Source organism: Pholcus phalangioides, unplaced genomic scaffold (assembly GCF_987345545.1).
Source record: "Pholcus phalangioides strain wild (caught in Gottingen) unplaced genomic scaffold, Ppha-v1.0 ptg000011l_1, whole genome shotgun sequence".
Lineage (NCBI taxonomy): Eukaryota > Metazoa > Arthropoda > Arachnida > Araneae > Pholcidae > Pholcus > Pholcus phalangioides.
This window is the reverse complement of record NW_028301604.1, coordinates 584,403-604,596: the sequence shown is the minus strand read 5'-3', so window position 1 is coordinate 604,596 and position 20,194 is coordinate 584,403. Positions and strand designations below refer to the sequence as shown.

General features: G+C 33.9%; 1 protein-coding gene across 2 annotated transcripts in view; it reads left to right on the top strand.

Moving 5' to 3' along the window:
- The window catches only part of Tmem63 (transmembrane protein 63), a 154,100-nt gene that overhangs the window by 60,787 nt on the left and 73,119 nt on the right, over positions 1-20,194 (top strand). For both annotated transcript variants that reach the window (XM_089238706.1, XM_089238707.1), the window contains exons 9-10: positions 7,292-7,365; positions 8,758-8,838. In XM_089238706.1, the coding sequence (XP_089094832.1) occupies positions 7,292-7,365; positions 8,758-8,838 (155 nt within the window). The remainder of the gene's footprint in view (positions 1-7,291; positions 7,366-8,757; positions 8,839-20,194) is intronic.

Here is a 20,194-nt window from a genome sequence, read left to right as displayed (position 1 = left end):
TACAAACTTGCCAACTGCTATGTATTGTCCATATTTTCTATGGATGTCCATACTCAACTATAGGAAATACTCTCAATACTACGAAAATTGTTTTTTCTTGAGTTTATTTTTTTTTAAATTCAGTTATTTGCTTTTCTTGCAGTATTATTTAGTTTTACTTTTTTTTTTGAAATTGCATCAATCTTTACCCACTAGCTATAGCTTAGCAACAAAATCATATATATGTGTGACATAATGAGAGAGTTCGAGAGAAGACAAACATCAAAGTATAATTGGGTCGGTGATCGAATCAACATATCGTTTACCATTAAGAGTATTGGCACACCATTTGGGCCAGATGTAAAGGAATACGGTGACAATCCAGGTCGACACCAGAGCATGACAGTAGAGCAAATAAAAGTGTCTAATATCAGACTTCGAAAAATCAGAAACTAAGGAATATGTCAAATCCGTCCTTCGGAAGGGTCCATGGTTGGTTCCCACATCTAGTAAAGGCGGTTTTAAATCCATGAAACCAACAATGATTGGTTATAATGTTGAGTGCCAATCAACGGAAAATTTAGATGTGTGAGGGAAAATTTTGAGTTCTCCATGTTTATTTGTCTCGTGTAAGTTAGTGCCACCAAAGCACTGAAAGCTATTACTCCATTAAAGGAAAATGGCAGAAAAGCAAATGATGCAAATGACAATCTCCAGGGTATGAACATAGTGCAGGCAAGTTTTCAGATTTTGACAGTTGGTGCCGATTAGAGTGTGAAAATAAGCGCAGCTGAAAATCTGCTTGAACAGTAAATGTATGTAAATGTAATAAAGTGAAAAATTAATTTTCACTTCACTAAAATTTACTTGCAGTTATAAAAAAAAACATCCTCTACTGTGCTTCTCCGCATAGGTGAATGGCAAGTTCACTGTCGAAATCTGAAAATCTGCTTGCCCTATATTTGTACTCTCACACTATGGTTTCAGCTCTTGTAAGCAATGTTCCCTCTAATTTTTTTCTTATTATATCTGTGCTGATCTGTTTTGTCTATGTGCAATATGTGAGGAAATTGGCTCATTCATGCCCATTCTGATAGGATGCATTTTCTTCTGACGCGCATCGCCATCTTGTGTGATTATTGTACTCACGAAGACAAATGTTTCTTTTAAAAATTCTAATTTCCAACCAATTTCCATGATACTTAGATAATCTGATGCTAATGATGTTTAATTACACATGTACAGAAAATATCAATTTTATTTTTTCATAATTTGCTTGCCAGATATATACTCAGTGGCCAAAAAATTAGGAACACCCTCACTCACACACTTTGATTCGTCTGTGCAGCACGTGCACTCACATAATAAATAATAAACCGCAGCACAATATTATGGGTACCAGAAGGGGCAGTTCCAATATCTCAGAAAATGCTAACCACCTTGACTTTTCTCATACATGGTATCTCGAGTCTTCAAAGAATGGCAGCTAAGTCAAAAACTTCAAGCGGAATAGTGGGTGGAAATTGCTTGCGAATGAAAGAGCTACCGGGCGACTTACACGCATTGCGTGTAGCAACAGAAGAGCTACAACACAACAAATTGCAGCACAATACAACTCAGGATCATCGCAAAGCATAAGTATATCCTTACGCTCTACAAGACAGATCTTAAAACGAAGTGGTTTTAATAGCTGGTGACCGACAAGAGTCCCTTTTATTTTGCTGCAAAACTGAAGAAAACAGCTTTTGTGAGCTAGGGAATGCTGAAATTGGCCACTTGATGAATGGAAGAAGGTTGTCTGGTCTTACGAGTCAAGATTTTTTCTCCATGAACGTTGATGGCAGCATGAAGCCATGGATGCTGCATGCCACATGATAGTTGTTCAAACAGGTGGCAGCAGAAACATGGTCTGAGGAGCATTCTTCTGGTATACTCTTGGACCCTTATTTCCATTAAAAACATCCGTCAATGTCAGTGCCTACCTCCACCTCGTTACTGACCATGTGCACCCGTTTGTTTCCTTGTGATGGCTATTTCCAGCAGGACAATGAACCCTCCCTCTGGGCTGGAATTATCTCTGATTGGTTTGAAGAACATGATTCAGAGTTTCAATTGCTTCAGTGACCCCCTCAGTCACCTGATCTCAACCCAATTGAACATTTGTGGGACATGGTTGAAAGGTCTTAAAAGCTCTGAAACAACACCTTTTAATCTGAGGGAATTAAGAGCTGCTATTTCATTAGCATGGGCTAATATTCCTCCTCAACATTTTCTTAGTGGTGAGTAGCAGGGTGTTCCTAATTTTTTGGCCACTGGGTGTATAAAGGTATTTATATAAAAATTTCAGTTGAATGTCATTAAAATTGAGAAAGATATCGGCAATACAGTAAGTCTTATATCCATCTTTGGGACAGAGTGGGAGCCATGTTCTGGTTTGGTGGTGGCAATACAGTAAGCAGTAATTTCAATTACAGTACTCTCATTTATACACTCTCTCATTTATATGTTTCTCTCAGTCATGACACGAGATTTTCTGCACGCTCAGCTAAAGATATATGAAAATAATATTTCTTATTCATTTATATGACTTTTTCATTCTTGGGACTCATTTTGTAACGAATCTCTCAGTTATGAGTCGCAGAAAATTTTGGTTATTTTGTTTGTTTGTTTGTTTGTTTTTTTCAAATATTCTTTTAGAAAGTCTAAAAGGATTTTCTGCGAAAACAGTTGTACTATATTTACCATACTATATAGCTACTATATTTCTTATAGTTGTAATAAAGAGGGAGAAGGAAATAAGTACCTTCCTTCCTTGGACCACATCGTTGTTTATGATTGAAATCAATCTGAGTATTGATTGATTGAAAAATACTCTTTCCAATCCTTCTGTGGAGATTCTTTTGCACTAAGTGCACTCTAAGATGAGATTCTGGTATATATCACCACTCTGTCCAGTGTAGAGATGTGAGGTGATAATATTCTCCTAGATGTAAAAATTTGAGAATAATCAAGAATATGCATTGTTCTTTTACATAATTAAAAACTTTTTACTAATTTTGTTTATCTTATGAAATATAGTTCAGTTTTCATTGCCTAAAATATTTAAAACAAAAAATTATAGGCATAATCATCTCATGATAAATTTTAATTTGAGAATATTCTCAGTCGCACATAGTGAGTGGTTTCAAAAGTTTTTGTTATGAAGATTTTGGTCAAAAAAGGTAAAAAAAAATGTCTTTTTAAAATTACATGAACTTTCAGAAATAGGTTCAAAGCAAAAAATTAAATCTCAGTTGATTGACAAAGGAAACTATTTTTATCACCTTCATTCTAAGATACAGAACTGCAGGGTTGTTTGGTTTTAACCAAGTGGTTTTTTTCAAAATATCAAATAAAAGTGGTCTAAATATAATTTTTTTTCCTTGAAAAATATATTGGTTTATTATTAGCTAAAATTTTTCATTTTTACCACATTTTATATTCTCGGGGTACATTCTGATGGTATATCTTTAAATGGCATAAGATGGTATAAGTGTTTTTTTTTTTCAAAAAGTCTCATAAAAGTGGCCTGAATATATATTTTTTTCATATGAAATACATTAGTTATTTAAAGTTATATACAGAAGCCAAAATTCCTCATTCTTACCACATTTTCTAACCTTTGGCTACATTCTGATGCTGTATATCTTAAGCAAATTCATGAATAAGGATTGCATCACACATCTAAATGTAGTGGTGTATTATCTCACAGGGTTTCTCTTTCCCTTCACAAAGAAGCAGCAACAGTAGTGACACCATCATGCTAGGAGCAGGTGGTCCTATAATCCAATAAAGACACCAGCTGTCCTTAAAGGACAGAGACTAGTGTACTGGTAGTTACATTACCTCACAGACATTTTAATTTTTTTTCCCATAAGAAGTAGCACATTTCCTACTATATATCTCCCAGTCTTAATATTCAATAGTTGTTTTTTTATACTTTCACCATTCAGCCCAGTTAATCAAGGTTCTACAGTATAATAGTAACAAATTTATGAAAAATATATATAATCAGCTATATACAAAGTGATTATAATTAAAGTTTTGATTCCAAAACTATACAATATATACAACTACTGGTCAGAATGACTTGAAAATTTGCATGGTTACTCCCGAAGCAATGGAAATTTCTTTGACAAAAGAAAAAGTGCAAGTAGTTCTACAGAGCCAACTGAACAGATTATAAAAAGACATTGTCATGTTAACGAAACAGTTAGGTGGAGAAGGGTTCAATGATATGGATATAGTTAAGTCGAACAGCTAATTAATAGCAATTCAGAAGCATTGACCGAGAAGGCATTAATGCAGCTAACTGCTCCTGAAACTGAAGCGGTACCAGAAGAAAATCAAGATAAAGAAGTGAAGACAAGTTCACCATTAGTAACATAGCAAAAGGGCTTTGCAAGTTCAAATCAGCAATAGATTATTTTGATGATATAGATCTCTCCATGTTACATTCTTCATATTTAGAAAAATTGGTAGAGGAAGCCTTGTCAACATATACTCCAACATATTTGATGATATGAAGAAGAGAAGAAATGGAAAACAAAATCAATGTTCTTTCAGAAAACATCGCCAACAATTGCTGCACCCTCTTTTACATTCCTTTTTACTCTCTGCGTCACCCTGTTCTCATGATGTTCAATAAACAAGATATATGAAAAATAACCTATGGTTTCAGTTATTCGTGGTTATTCGAAGCTAAGAAAAGTTCAGTTTAAAGCTAAGTTATCTTGCTCTGAAAACATAGGCTCCTTTTTCTTACAATGCATTTTCTATAGCTGAATCTTTCATTTCACATGAAATAGTTAGAAAACTTTCAGAAAGAGAAATGTAAGTGTGGTGCTAAGATGTTGCAATATTAACTGATTTTTTACATATAATTTTTTTCAACTATTGTGCATGTTAACTTTAATTGAATGCTCACATGTGTTGTGCTGCCACGCCCACACTGAGTATAAATAGCGTGCTGTACAGCCTATGCTGCTTTTCATATATTTTAACTTTCTGTTGATTTTTTTCAATTTGATTATGTTTAGTTCTTAACATTTTAAACTAATGTTTTGTTGAGTTTAGTGTAATAAATTAATTGTTGGCATTCTTCATTCGTACTCGTATTGATGTTATTACTAAACATGAAACGACACTTCCTCTGAAAAGCCAAAAAGGTACATTTTGAAAAGATTCTGAGGTGGACATGAGTTAATCAGGCCAAGCGATAGTAATTCTAATAATGATTGGCTCTAAAATTTGGCTCACAATGTAGCTTCTTATATTTGCATGTGCATCCATATCAATAAAAATGTTTGTTAGTCGAGGCAGAAAAATCACGAAAAAAAACTTTGTTTTCCATGAACTTTATAAGCTGAGGTGTCGCTGTATTTTACTTTGACAAGTAGATATATCAATTATAATGTTATACAGTCAAACCCCCTACTCAATGAATCAAATAAAACTGACATTACTTATTAAATTGAGAAAAATAGTTGTATTGGGTTGAGTTTAAATACAGTATACGTACAAGGACTTCTGAAAAATTCGTAAAATCAGCTCGTTATATCAGGGTTCAACTGCTGTATATTTAAGTGTATTTTTCTTTGTTTTCACCTATAAACCTATCTCACTTAAACAGGTTTTTGTTGTTCCCTTGTACCAATGCATAAGTGAGAGATCACTGTACTTACTGAAAGTAGCTGGATTGTAAGGGATTTTCCATAAATCAATATTTCAATTTATTTTCTGTCATTTGATTATTTTTTTTAGTTTTTTTCATTTTGACATCATACACTTGTGCAATGCTCAAGCATTTCTCTTATATAGCATCAGACATGTGTCTTTGTTCATTTGCATAATGCTGCAGGCTTATTCTCGAAATAATCAAATGACAGAAAATAACCGAAATATTGATTTGTGGAAAATCCCTTATCCAGCTACTTTAAGTAAGTAACTGAAATTATTGCTTACTCTTTTGCCGATATCTTTCCAAGTTTACATGACATTGAACTGGAATTATTTTATAAGTTACACTATCTATCTGGCAACCAAATTATGAAAAAATAAAATTGAATTTCCTTTCATTTGCATAATTAAAAATCATAGACTTGAAATGTTCATATCTCATTGAATATCAAATGGTTACATCTAAATTTCTTTAAAGTGCGTCTCTCTCATGTATAGTGTTAAGTTTTCTGTAAGTTTCATATAAATTGGAATTTTATGAAAAATATTTATATGTTTGCGAATGTACGTGCTATTTTCACAAAAATGCAGGGCGCGGTAGCCCGATCGATAAGATGCTTGCCTAAAGTACCAAAGGATGTTTAGAGGTGTCGCGAGTTCGATACCCGGTTAGTCCTTGTCAGAAAACTTTCCTGACATGAGTACAACAAAAAACGGTGACTTGACCGTAGCAAAAAATTGCTACCGCAGGGAGTCCCCCATTGAGGGGTTAGCGTACCAACCTCTCAATGAGTATAAAAAACAAGCCTGCCGTTCGGAATCGGCAATAAATTGTAGGTCCCGGTCTAATTAGCCCTCGTGTGCAGAAAATGACCGTGGTGCGACAAAAATTATCAAATGATCACAAAAATGCATACAAGTATTGTAGAAAGCAAGTAGAATATTCTGTGCAAGTTACAAACCATTTGCAGCTGCTTATGATAGAGCTGATAAAAAACATTTTCTTTTTTTTAAATTTTTTGTGTGTATCCTAAAAAATATTCTTTACCGAATCTATACACTGGAAAGTGTGAGTTCAAGTATTATGTTTACATGCCCAAAACTACAGAACAAAATTACAGAACACTGTGATGCCTTAGCACATCTGCTTAAAACTGTCAATTGGTTATAATAAAAAGTGACCACTCAGTGATCACGCATATGGCGTTCTTTTTTCTCATTTTTGTCTTTTTTGAACTCTGGTAATTACTGCACATAAAAACATGGAATTCTTTTTATTTGGCTCAAAGGAGAAAGGACAACAACTTCCTATTTGGAAGTTGGAGGACGGGGTAACCATGTAAAAAATTAAATTTTGTATCTTAGTACATATGACTCCTATCAAAATAAATGACATATCTAAAATAGGCATGTTATTTGCACACTTTTAGTATATTTCTGTCACCAGCAGTTCGAAAGATAAAAAAGGGTGTATCAAAATACTTTACACTCTGCATAGTGAATACACAACGTTTACAAAATTGATTAAGTTCATGCTATGTTTTTGTTTTTAAAATAATACATGAAAATCAAACTTTACTTTTTTTGTGGGTAGGTGAATCGAACATTAATGATATCAAAGATTCCACCAGATTCCTGTGATGTTAATCGGGTCATGCAGCATTTTCAGTAAGTATGCATTGTTATTGTGTAAAAATATATCTACAATTTTGTTCTTTATGTATTACCTTCTGTTGGGCGCATTCCTTGATAGAACAAAAGCAAGCACTGTGTATCAGAATGGTCACAGTACCTATTCTCTTATTTTAGAGAATATTTCATAATTACAGTAGACTCTAACTAATCTGTCAGACCTGACATGACCCGGGCTCTGTCCCTTCTGGGATGTAAGCCCTTTACCCATGTGGGTTGTATCATGCTGGGGAGGGGTGAAAGCATCTGTGACAGGGTGCTTTCACCCCTCCCCATCATAACTAATCTAGCACATATCAGACCAGGTTGTGCTGGATTACCGAAATCACCAGATTACTGTACTGGAAGTTAATTGAAAAAGCCAATTTAAATAATAAAAACTTCTAGGCACGTTTTACTCATGCATGTCAGTGACATGTTTCCTCATCCATGCCTGAAGAAAACCCTCCTAAAAACATCAGCTAATTGGACTGCTCAGACTAGCATATGGCTGGATTATCAAGAGTCTACTGTACTAATGTAATATCAATGTAAATGATTTTTTTTTTTAAATAAATGATGCATTTTATTTAAAAAATATGAGTTACAAATGGAAGTAATCAAAAAAATATTTTGTTTAAGAACAGACGATAAGGAATATTTTTTAAGGAAAAAAATATTCTCTATTTTCAAACCAGAGCCAAAACTGACCATCAAAAAAGAATTTTTTTAATTGATTTGTGTTTATTGTATGTCAAAATGCCTTTCATGAAAAAAAAATTTCAATTAGTTGATTAAATTAATTTGGGTCTATATCTTTACTAGGACCATTTGAATTAAATGCATATGTACCTAAATACCTGGATTAGGGTAAAATTGCATAATCTTTATTAGAAACTTTTGTTTTATCTTTCTTATCCCACCCACAGTTCTTTCACCCAATGCACTTTTATTTGTTCTGGTTGTGTTTTCATACTGAGAGAAATTTTATTAATATCAATCAAGTGAAAAAATTTGAACAAATTTTTCAAGTCTTATTTTCCCAATATGATAGGATTTTTAAACCCATGAATTGGTAGAACAGAGATGAAAATTTATGATTAGTGCCTTGCTATGAGAAGTATACAATTTCGAAAAGAATTTATGAAGTCTAAATCAATGCTTATATTTTTTTTCCTATATTTTCAGAATACTTTTTTTGCAATCTAATAAAAAAAATTGGTTTCAGTTCACTAAGCAGTTTTTAATCAGTACTGAATCTAATTACTTTAATCTATTTCAAATATGCAGCATATAAATTAATATTTAATGAAAACCCTACGCTCATTGATTGATATGTTGATAATTTACTGCCAATTCATTTTTCTCATAAAATTTATTTTCTATTAGAGAGGCATATCTCGAATGTGTTGTCCAAGATGTGCAACTTGCATATGATGTAAAGAAATTGATTGAATTGGATCACCAAAGGTATGTGCTAAATCTCTTTTGTTGAACCACACGCTAAACAATAGTCTTGTATGTTTTCTAATGAATTATAAAATTAAAATTAAATATTACATTTGTGTATCACATTTCTAAACTGAAATTTTAGATAGCTGGGGAGACCTAAAGACTGAAGACTTTTTTTTTTTTTCAAAATTGTTGGCAACTTTTTTGAAATAGTTTGCTGATAAACACAAATTCACTCAGTGCAATATCGTTTGTTCTGCAATGTGATTGTTATCTTACTAGAGGAAAGCACCATGTTTGAGACCAAAACCAGTTTCAGTCTCTAAAAAAAATGATGATGCATATGCCATAGCTCAAATTAACACTGTTCTGCTGTGACAGTTTGATTTTTCGGCAAGATAAGTGTTCTTGGAAAAAAGTTCCTATGGACTAACTTCTACAACCAGCAGATCGTCAAAAACTCGTAATAGCTCATTGACCATGGCTTTCATTTTGCAGGTTTGTATTTCTATTTCAAAGCCTTTAAAATTGCAGTCAAATGGTTCATTTGTTGGCAGTATTTTCCCTGAATGTTCTGTTAATGTGGCAACTGCCAAATAATGGCCGGCCTGGTTTAAATCCATAAAGGAAGATAAGACTTTATTCCAAGTTTCTATTTTTACTTTACAAGCTATATTATACAGGGTGTTTCAAAAAGAATCATGCGATTTGAAATGCGTATATTATGAAAAATATATAATACACTTGAGATTAATTTTATATTACATGGTTAATCATAGTTTTTTTACAAACCAAATTAAAGGTGCTCAATATGTCTACCTTGGGATGCACGGCATATGTTTATATTGTAGTCATTCGTTCCAAACTTTTGCGAGCATGGTTTTGTTGGGGTGTGGTGTTGAAAGTCACCAGTTTATGTGGTGTTTAAAAGTTATAGAGTACTATTTAAGCTTACAGTACCCCCCCCCCAAAAAAAAAAAGAGAAACTTTTGGCCTGGTGATCATAGTAGCGGGGGTATTATTTTGAGTTGTCGCCATGCCCGCAACAACTCTTTGTGTGTCAGTGAGTAATTCTCCTGAATAAAATATGGACTAAATTTTAACCCAAACAATTAAGTCACAAACAACGAAAAGAATATGTCAACACACACAGACTTTAAGTTTCGAACATTATTTAATTTTTACCCTGTTATATATATATATATATTTTTTTTTTTTATCACACATTTTTATCGGTTTCTGACAAATATTAGCAATTCACCAATTTTTGATAGTGTATTTCAACTCTTAGCAGCATCAAAATACAAATAAGCAAAAATTCAACTGAACCTTTTTGAAAATCAAATATTCACATAACCAAAGGCAATAAACAAAACAAAAAAAAACAATGATGCTGAAATACCTCCTTAGTTTATCTTACTTTACTTATCGAAATTAAAAGTTATTTGGTTGCCAAAACAAAAAAAAACTAAATATCTCTGCAGTTTGCCCAACCACTCAACAAAAATTGAAAAAGGAAATTTTACTCACAATCTCCCATACAGGTTATATCATCCTTGACAACCGGATTTCTACGGACAGTTCATTTCAACTTGAACACTCAGTATGGACAGTTCATTTCAACTTGAACACTCAGTTTGGACAGTTCAGCTCCTCAAAAAGTCATCCTTGACGTGGGCAAATTCGCTTGGCCACTGGAAAAGTTATAATGTTTTTCTACCACTCAGGGTAGTGTAGACATGGACGAAGTACCATTCTTGGACTGGACTTTGCTGCTGGGATTCATCTTTCTGGCATGAATGTTGGTTGCTCCTGGGTTCGTCCATATGGCACGAAGGTGATTGCAAGTAAACCTTCTTCTTGGCACGACGACTGACCTTCCTTCCAGGTTCACTACCACTCGGGGCAGCATGGATCGCACTGACGATTCTGCATACTGGCTTGTAGTTATTTTTCCTGAACTTACATTTTCAAGAAATCCTTCCCACGTTATGATTATTGGCAGTTCAGAACTAAAAGGGGTTTGAGTGACTTGGGACTATAAGTTTTGTGGGGGGGAACTTTTATTCGCGAGGGACCTGCACTTTACCGTGCAACTGGTCCTGATGAGCTGCATGCTTCCAAAGTTTTCCGGTGTTAGTATGAAAATCGAGTGATGGGCGGGGCTTGAGAAAGTGCACCCTCTAATTCGTCGCACAAACTGCGTCATCCAAACTTTTATCCAATTGTATCACGAGGGGCCAACCAAAATATGAAACCAAAAGAAAAACACCACGGGTTGATCGGACAAAATTAAAGGACTAAAACAAAGATTTTAAGGACAACAATAATTTTCAATATAAGATTTCCGGATTAAATGCATAAATATTCATCAAAATCAAAAAACATTAACATCATTGTGTGGGGAAAAAAATTAGCTTTCAAACGATAACCGACGTCATATATAAATAATCTTGTTTCGTGACATGCCGAAAAATTTAAATCTAGACAAAGGAAAATCTTTTAAAAAATTCAAATTCAACACTTTCTGGATGGCAGAGAATAATTTCAAGCATATAACATTATTTCAAAGTTTCTCTCCCTCACAATATTTTACAACACAAGTGTTTTTTTTTTATTTAAGCATCGGGAACAGTGGAGAGAAAAGGGAAAAAAATTAAGTTTTGAAATTGAAAGACTCACAAGGTCTCAAAATTATTTAACTCTTGATTAACAAAAATGTTTGTTTCCCTTAATTTTTTTTTATTTAAAAAAAACAGACTCTGAATATACTGAAGGCGAAAAATCGGCTTTTCAAAAATAAAAATATTCAACGGGTTACGAACAGCGAGAGAGAAAGAAAAAAGAGAAAGGAATTTTCCTTTTACACGTACCGGAAGCGTTCGTGCGGGAACAAGAAAACTGACTCATCGATATGGCGATGATATCTTCAATTATCTGTGAATCATTAGGTGTGTCTCAAAAAGAAAGTATATATTATTCAAAAGACACACATTTTCTCGTTCGATTTAACTCGGAATTTCCCAAAATTTTACAGGAATAATCAAAAAAATTCAAGGAATTTGTTGTTGAGCTCAAAAGATTGAGATGTCAAAGCATTTAATATTTAGGATTTCCCGACAAACACATACAGTGTGATGCATAAAGACTGTGTGTCCACTCTACACAGACGATCGGTGGTTCAGATCTTCGGCATTTTTTGATATTGAACGGAATGATAACACAAGAGGGAAGGAACTAGACAACCACAAGATTCAGCTCAGCCTTCCACATTAAAATAAAGACAGAAGCTCAATAATTATTTACACGACAAACACAATTAAATCTACATTTAGCAAATTTCACTTATTTGACATGACTATTCTAGGTTGAAATTATGTCAGGCTTATTTGTCAAAGGGGGGAAGTGTCCCACGACTTTTCCCACCTTGACATTTTCATCCACTACTTCCACAGCTGCTGTTATGCATATCTTCAGTTCGACTAATGTAGCTGGAAGGAGAGGCACATAAACAGTCTTTTATAAACCCCCACAAGAAGAAATCGCACACTGTGAGGTCCGGCGATCTTGGAGGCCAGTGATGTTTAACTAAATCGTCAGGTTCCATACGGCCAATCCATCATTTAGGAATGAGATTGTTCAAAAATTCCAAGCTCCATTGTAGTGGTGCCTGTCCTGCTGGAAAATGAAGTCATCCGAATCGGTTTCTAACTGTGGGAAAAGCCAATCTTCACAAACACTAAAGTGGCGCCCAAAGGAATAGCATTAGCGCTACCTGTCGGCAACTGCATGATACTCGATATTTCCCTCTTTCTACCTATAAATTATTCGATCAAAATGGATTAAAAGCTTAATAGTTACGATTTTTTTAAATCGGATGATTCTTCTTGAAACACCCTATATTACGTATATATCCATCTAGATAGGGATATTATATATTACTTAACCACCCTTTATATATTACTTAAACTATACAGGGTGCATGGGTAACAGGAGATATGGCATTTTACTGGCAAACTGCTGATCCTAGAGGCATACTTCCAATTAGAAAAAAATATCCAAATAATGTGTAGTACTCTGATGCGTCATTCATGTTTCAAGGAGTTGTATAGTTATCAAAATAAAAATGTTAACTTTGTATATGGACACCCTGGGCTCAAAAACCCAATTAGATAGCTGTTGCCCTTTCTCTCCTGATGTTAACAAATGCCTGCCTAATGTACTTAAAAAGTCAACATTTTTAAGTGCAGTATTCACTGAGATATTCAAATTCGAAAAACAGGAAAATTGGTGAAAGAAACAACATTAAACGTGGGTAAACCGTTTTTCCCCTAGCAACATGAATGACAGATCTCACTATTACACGTTATTTGGATACGTTTTCTAATTGAAAGTATGCCTCTAGGATCAATGGTTTATTAGTAAAATGCAATACGCTCTGTTACCTATGCACCCTTTATATATTTCAAGCAAATAACTCTTTACAGCATGCGTATGCAAATAAAGAGATATGGAACCAATCAGAGTACGGCGTGCAGTTGGCAACGCCTATATAAATTAATATAGTATTGTGTTATATTAAATATAACACAACAAGTGTCTGGCATAGTTGTTAGATCGGTTACTGCTGCTACAATGGCAGGTTATCGAGATTTAAGTGAGTTTGAACATGGTGTTATAGTCGGCGCACGAGAGATGGGACATAGCATCTCCGAGGTAGCGATGAAATTTGGATTTTCACGTACGACCATTTCACAAGTGTACCGTGAATATCGGGAATCCAATAAAAAATTAAATCTACGACATCGCTGCGGCCGAAAAAAGATCATGCAAGAACGGGACCAACGATGACTGACGAGAATCATTAAACGTGACAGACGTGCAACCCTTCCACAAATCGCTGCAGATTTCAATGCTGGGCCATCAACAAGTGTCAGCGTGCGAACCATTCAACGAAACATCATCGATATGAGCTTTCGGAGCCGAAGGCCCACTCGTGTACCCTTGATGACTGCACGACACAAAGCTTTACGCCTCGCCTGGGCCCGACAACACCGACATTGGACTGTTGAGGACTGGAAACACGTTGCCTGGTCTGACGAGTCTCGGTTCCAATTGCTTCGAGCTGATGGACGTGTACGGGTATGGAGACAACCTCATGAATCCATGGACCCTACATGTCAACAGGGGACTGTTCAAGCTGGTGGAGGCTCTGTGATGGTAAGGGGCGTGTGCAGTTGGCGTGATATGGGACCCCTGATACGTTTAGATACGACTCTGACAGGTGACATGTACGTAAGCATCCTGTCTGATAACCTGCACCCATTCATGTCCATTGTGCATTCCGACGGACTTGGACAATTTCAGCAGGACAATGCGACACCCCACAAGTCCAGAATTGCTACAAAATGGCTCCAGGAACACTCTTCTGACTTTAGACACTTCCGCTGGCCACCAAAATCCCCAGACATGAATATTATTGAACATATCTGGGATGCCTTGCAACTTGCTGTTCAGAAGAGATCTCCAACCCCTCTTACTCCTTCGGATTTATGGACAGCCCTGCAGGATTCATGGTGTCAATTACCTCCAGCACTACTTCAGACATTAGTCGAGTCCATGCCACGTCGTGTTGTGGCACTTCTGCGGGCTCGCGGGGCCCTACACAATATTAGGCAGGTGTACCAGTTTTTTTGGCTCTTCAGTGTACATCTGTTCATCATTTTACAATTTCTTTCTCTTTTCGTACACAGTGCACAAAACTATTTGTATATCTGATTATAGCGTATTCGTTAAAATCATTTCATAATCATTATTTTTAACAAAGTCAAATACTATATGATTTATATTTTTTCTATTTCTAATTTGATTTTCAGTATAAAATAAGTTTAAAACTTTAAACTTATAATGTTAACACTAGTAATAACACTGTATAAAAGCTCTTTTTATACAGTGTTTTATTAGGCTTCGGTACCTGATATATTCTATTGTATCTATCTGTGGTTTTATTTCGATTTTTTGTTAAATATTTTTCATTTACTCGTGAAAATTTTATCATTCTGTATATGTAGTTTTGTCTTAGAGATATAGTGTGGCACTGTATTTCCGTACTATCTGTTATTATTTGAGATCTTATTCTATCATACATGCTATCTAATTTCCGGATATTGTCATAGTATGCTCCACCCCAAACACAAATTGCATAATTAATAATTGAATAAATCCATGCATAAAATAAGTCTTTGAAAAATTTTTCATCTATTAATTTTTTCATTCTATATATGATTATTGCATATTTTCTGATTTTTTTTGATTAAAATATCACAGTGTGAGTTCCATTTAAGGTCATGTTGTATTGTTATAACCAGATAATTGTACTCATGAACTTTTTCTATTTCTTGGCAATAGCAATCACTATTATCACTATTATCTTGGCATTCGAGAAATTGAATTCGATAATGATTATGTATTTTTAGGTGTATGCTTTCATTGATATTAGTGTTTCTTGTTTTCATATAGATGTATTTTGTTTTTTGAATGTTAAGTTTTAGTTTGTTTCATTAGCCACATGTTAATATTTGTTAGGTCATCTTCTACTTTTTTTATTAAATCGAATGTATTTGTATCTTCTACGTAAAGCACTGTGTCATCAGCAAAGGTTATCAACTTTCCATTTAATTTCAGGTTGTATAAATCATTTATGTATATCAAAAATAGTATTGGGCCCAGTACAGATCCTTGAGGTACTCCTTTCTTCACCTCTCGAAAGGAACTAATTTCTTTCTGAATCACAACTGCTCTTTAGTTATAGAATGACTTGAACTATTTAAGCATATTTCCTCTGACTCCTATTGAGAATAGTTTACTTGTTAATATTTCCAGATCAACGAAGTCAAATGCTCTTTTTAAATCTAGGAACACAGTTATGGAATACATATTATTATTGAAGCCATTGTTTAGATACTTACTTAGATCTAATATTGCCATTTCTGTGTTTTTATTTTTTTGGAATCCATATTGATTGGGAGAGAAAAAGTTTATTTAGGAAATTTAGAAGTCGTTTTTTAACACATTTTTCAATTATTTTTTGAAAAAACTGGAAGTATACTTATTGGTCTGTAATTTACCAGATCATTTCTATCTCCTGCTTTATATATAGGATGGACGAGAGAGTATTTTAATTCATGATAAAAGATACCATTTAAAATAGAATGATAAATTAATTTTTTTAATGTGTTTAGGTGGTATTTTGAAATTATTTTCATCATTTTAGGGGTTAGTCCATCATAGCAACTTGCTTTATTTTCCTTTAGGTCTCTTATTACTTGTTTCAGTTCTTCTTGATCTATTGTATCTTCTTGATCCTTAAGTCAGCCACCTCGTTGGGCAATTTGCCTGTTGTGGCGTTGTATTTGTATTTGTATTTGTATTTCAGTACAATACATAGAGTTGGTTGAACTGATTGATATATTATTTTGTTCCATACAGTACATGCAAAAACCATTTTGTTCATTGGTGTCTAAATTCCTAGTAATGAAGTCATTATTGAAGTTATTTGCCAAGTCCATAGGGTCCTCACATTCTGGCAGTGTCTTATGCCCAATGTTTTTGTTTAATATATTTTCATTAATGTATTTCAATTGTAGTCGTTTGTTTTTCCCAGTTTTTTTAAAGTTATCTTTAATATACTCCTGCTTAATTTTTTTAATGTATTTTTTTAAATTTGTTTCGTATTCTTTGTACTCTAATTTGTACAAGATTATAAGAGGATTTGTTTTGTATTTTCTATAGAGTTTTTCTTTATAATTTATTCTTTTTAAAATGTCTTCATTAATCCCGTTTTTTTTTATTCTTTTTTGGTTTTTGCTTCACAGTGTCAGTCCATAAGTTTGAGTTCAGTGTTAAGATATTCATTGAGTGTTTATATTTGTTTTCGTCACTTTCATCTTCTACAATGTTCTCGAGATTCAGCGTTGAGATAAAAGCTTCGAATTTTTTATAATTAATAATTTTTATGCGTTTACTTTCCTCATTGGATTATTTTTGCAAGAAGTCTATGAATCCTAATACTGGATAATGATCAGTAATCTTGGTTTTGAAGACTGTAAATTCCTGTGCAGTGTTTTGTTTGGATCTATAAAAAACATGATCAATACAGGTCTGTGTAGTGTTTGTTTCTCTTGTGATTTCTTCATGTAACGAAAATAATCCATTTGTTGCCAATATATCAAGATACTGAGGTGTTGCACTATTCCTGGTATATAAGTCAATATTAATGTCTCCAACTATTAATAGATTGGTCTTTAATTTTTTAGATATAGTTCTAGTTCTTCGTTAAATTTGGTAATACTGTATGAATGTGACCGATATAACAATAAAATATCTATATTATAATCTGGAAAGTTTATGTGTAAATCCTCAGCCGAATTTAAGTTTGCTCCTTTTTTTTGTATTGATATAATACCATTTCTTATATAGATCATTACACCTCCTGATCTATTGTATGTTCTACAATTGGTATATGAATAATATTCATTTATACCTTCATAATTTGTGATTTCATAATTAAATTTTTCATCATTTTCAATCCAAATTTCAGTTAAGCGTATCACATCAATTGGTTTGTTTAGAGTTCTAAGGAATATTAAAAAATTATCAAAATTATTTCGTAAGCTTTGAATGTTCAAAATTAGAAGTGTCAATGATTTACTTTTTGCTTTGGGTGTACTGAGAAATTTTCTTACTTCATCAAGTTCCTCCAACAGATATGGGGTCTGTGTTAAGTTCTCAAAGTCTTCAACATCAGCATTTGACTCAAGCTTTTGTAGTTGGTCTTCGGTAATTATTCTTATTATTTTAGAAGTCATGCATCGCCGCTGGCAGGATCATTGGAACAATCAAATTAATAACAAACTACATGCTATCAAGCCCACTATTGGCCATTGGTGTTCGAGCTGCAGGACTAACCGAAAGGAGGAAGTTCTGCTTGCCCGGCTACGCATAGGACACAGTCGCCTCACACAATCATATTTGTTATTATGAAAGAGTCAACCAGAGTGCCCTCATTGTCAAAGTCCATTGACCATTGCTCATGCTTTTACTTGTTCACATCATCGTCATCATTTTACGCCTGCTTTTGGACAGAATCATCTTTCACTTCGTGACATTTTATCTGACCATAACGATGCATCCCGTATTTTTAAATTCATCAAAGCCATTGGTTTTTACAACAAATTATAGTTTTTACAAGCCACGTCATTGTTTTACGTTTCATGAATACTTTTACTTTTTGAGATGACAAGAACAAATCTTGTATCAATTTTATATGCACATTTGTTTTGGCGCAGCTTGACCTAGAGGGTCCTTGCTCCAAAAAAATCAAAATCCAATCCAATCCCATTGATATTCTTCCCTGAATTCAAACCCGTGGACCTTGACAGTAATCTTCATGGTGGAAAACGAGCATCTTACCACTTACTAACCAAAATAGCAACCCAGTTCATATTCTGAAGAAGCATCTTACCACTGTACCACTCAGGTGCTATAGTATATGAAATGAGTGGCTCTCCTTGTTCTCATAGAACCAACTTTGAGTTTTTGAGAGAATGGTTGGCAGTTAATTTTAAAGATTAATTTGAATAAGTTGGGGTGATAAATCAATTGATAGAATTTGTGGAAAAAGTTTCCTATGGTTTGTGTGATGTCGTAGCCTTTGTTTGCAAGAAACAAATTTGTTTATCCCAGCCTCTCTGGTTTGACATTCTTCCCAATATTTTGCAGATACTGTGAAAAATGTATCTCTAAGATTCATTACCTTGGTAAGAAAAAAGCTGACCTAAAAATTCATTTTTAAAGCATATCAATAGTAGATGTAAGTTAACCATTAACCCTTTCTTCATAAAGGGGTCTAAGGTAGAGGGAAATGAAAACATGTATAGGGCATTCCATGATTTTTTTTCTCTTTCATTTTTGATGTGGATAACGATATTGTAATAAGAGGTGTAACATGGAGAGATAAGAAATTCAATGCGAAGTAGAAAAAGTCCTGCTGTGCATAAATTTATTTGCTAACAAACCACCAGGATTGAACTAAATTCATCTCAGGATATGTGCTAATGAACTGTAGTTGCAGATTTACAGGAGTAGTGTACCCAGTGAGTTTGACAAGCTCCCTCTCAAAAATATTGGGAATTATTTAATGGTGTCTGGTGTTGAGGAGGTGAAGTTGATGAAGGTTAATGATGTATTGGCAGAAAACCAGCATTAGTTTAGAAAAGGAAAGTCGTGTAACTGACCTCCTTTGCTTTTATCATGTAGCTATAGCCTTTTTCTTTGCTATTTGCCTTTAATGGTGGTTCTTCACTGTTAATAGTGAACTGAAGTTTTGCTTGTGCAAGAGTAACAACCATCTTTCCATGGCAGTGGTGAAGTGATCTGAAGTCAAGGATAAATTTTATTTGCGTCTATACTTATGCAATTGCCCAGCTATATTTTCACCGTTTGGTTTTTTTTTTCAATAATTGGTTAATAACAAAAGAAAAGAGAGGATGTTTAATAGCATTTTGTTTTCAGTACAAAGAGGCATGAAAATAGCACCTCATCTGGGCAAGGAACTGAATAACTAGTCAAACAGTTTGAATAATATTCAGCAATTGCGAAGAAAAGAAGCAGCACAAGCCCAGTTGGCATTTCATAAATACAAGCCTCATCGTCAATTTCTCATCACTTCACCCCTGACTTCTAAAGATGCCCATTTATCATAAAAACAAAATTTTTTGAATTTATTCTGCCATTCACAATAGCAAAACAGTTTGAAATTGTTCCATCATGCTGCTATGTATAATTTCATAAGATAAGTATAATCATTATTTAATGATTCAGATATTGTTTAAATCTCAAATACCTTGTGTGTGTGTGGTTGGCAAACACTTCAACTTATGAATTTTTCAACTAACAAAGATTTTTTTTTTGCGATATTTCTACCTTTGCTAACAAACATTTTAGTTGACATGATGCACATTAAGGTGGAACGAAAAAGGCTGTTTTTTCACTTTTTTTGGAAATTGGTGTTGCCTTAGTATTCAAAAGATGCCTTTCAAGGTTTTAAGACGTTATACCAAAATCTAGGAAAATATTTTAATATCTTGAGGTTCCTCACGGACCCTAAAGGTCGAAAGTCCCTAAAGGACTTTTCTAAGTGCACATTATAAAAATATTTTTAAACATTATATATATATATATATATATAAAATATAATAAACCCTTTGGGGGGGGGGAGTGGGACAAAACTATAACCATGTTCCAAATTATAAAAACAAAAAAAAACATAGTTTGACGTTATAGGTGTTAAGAGAATGCCTCTATTTGCTTCCTC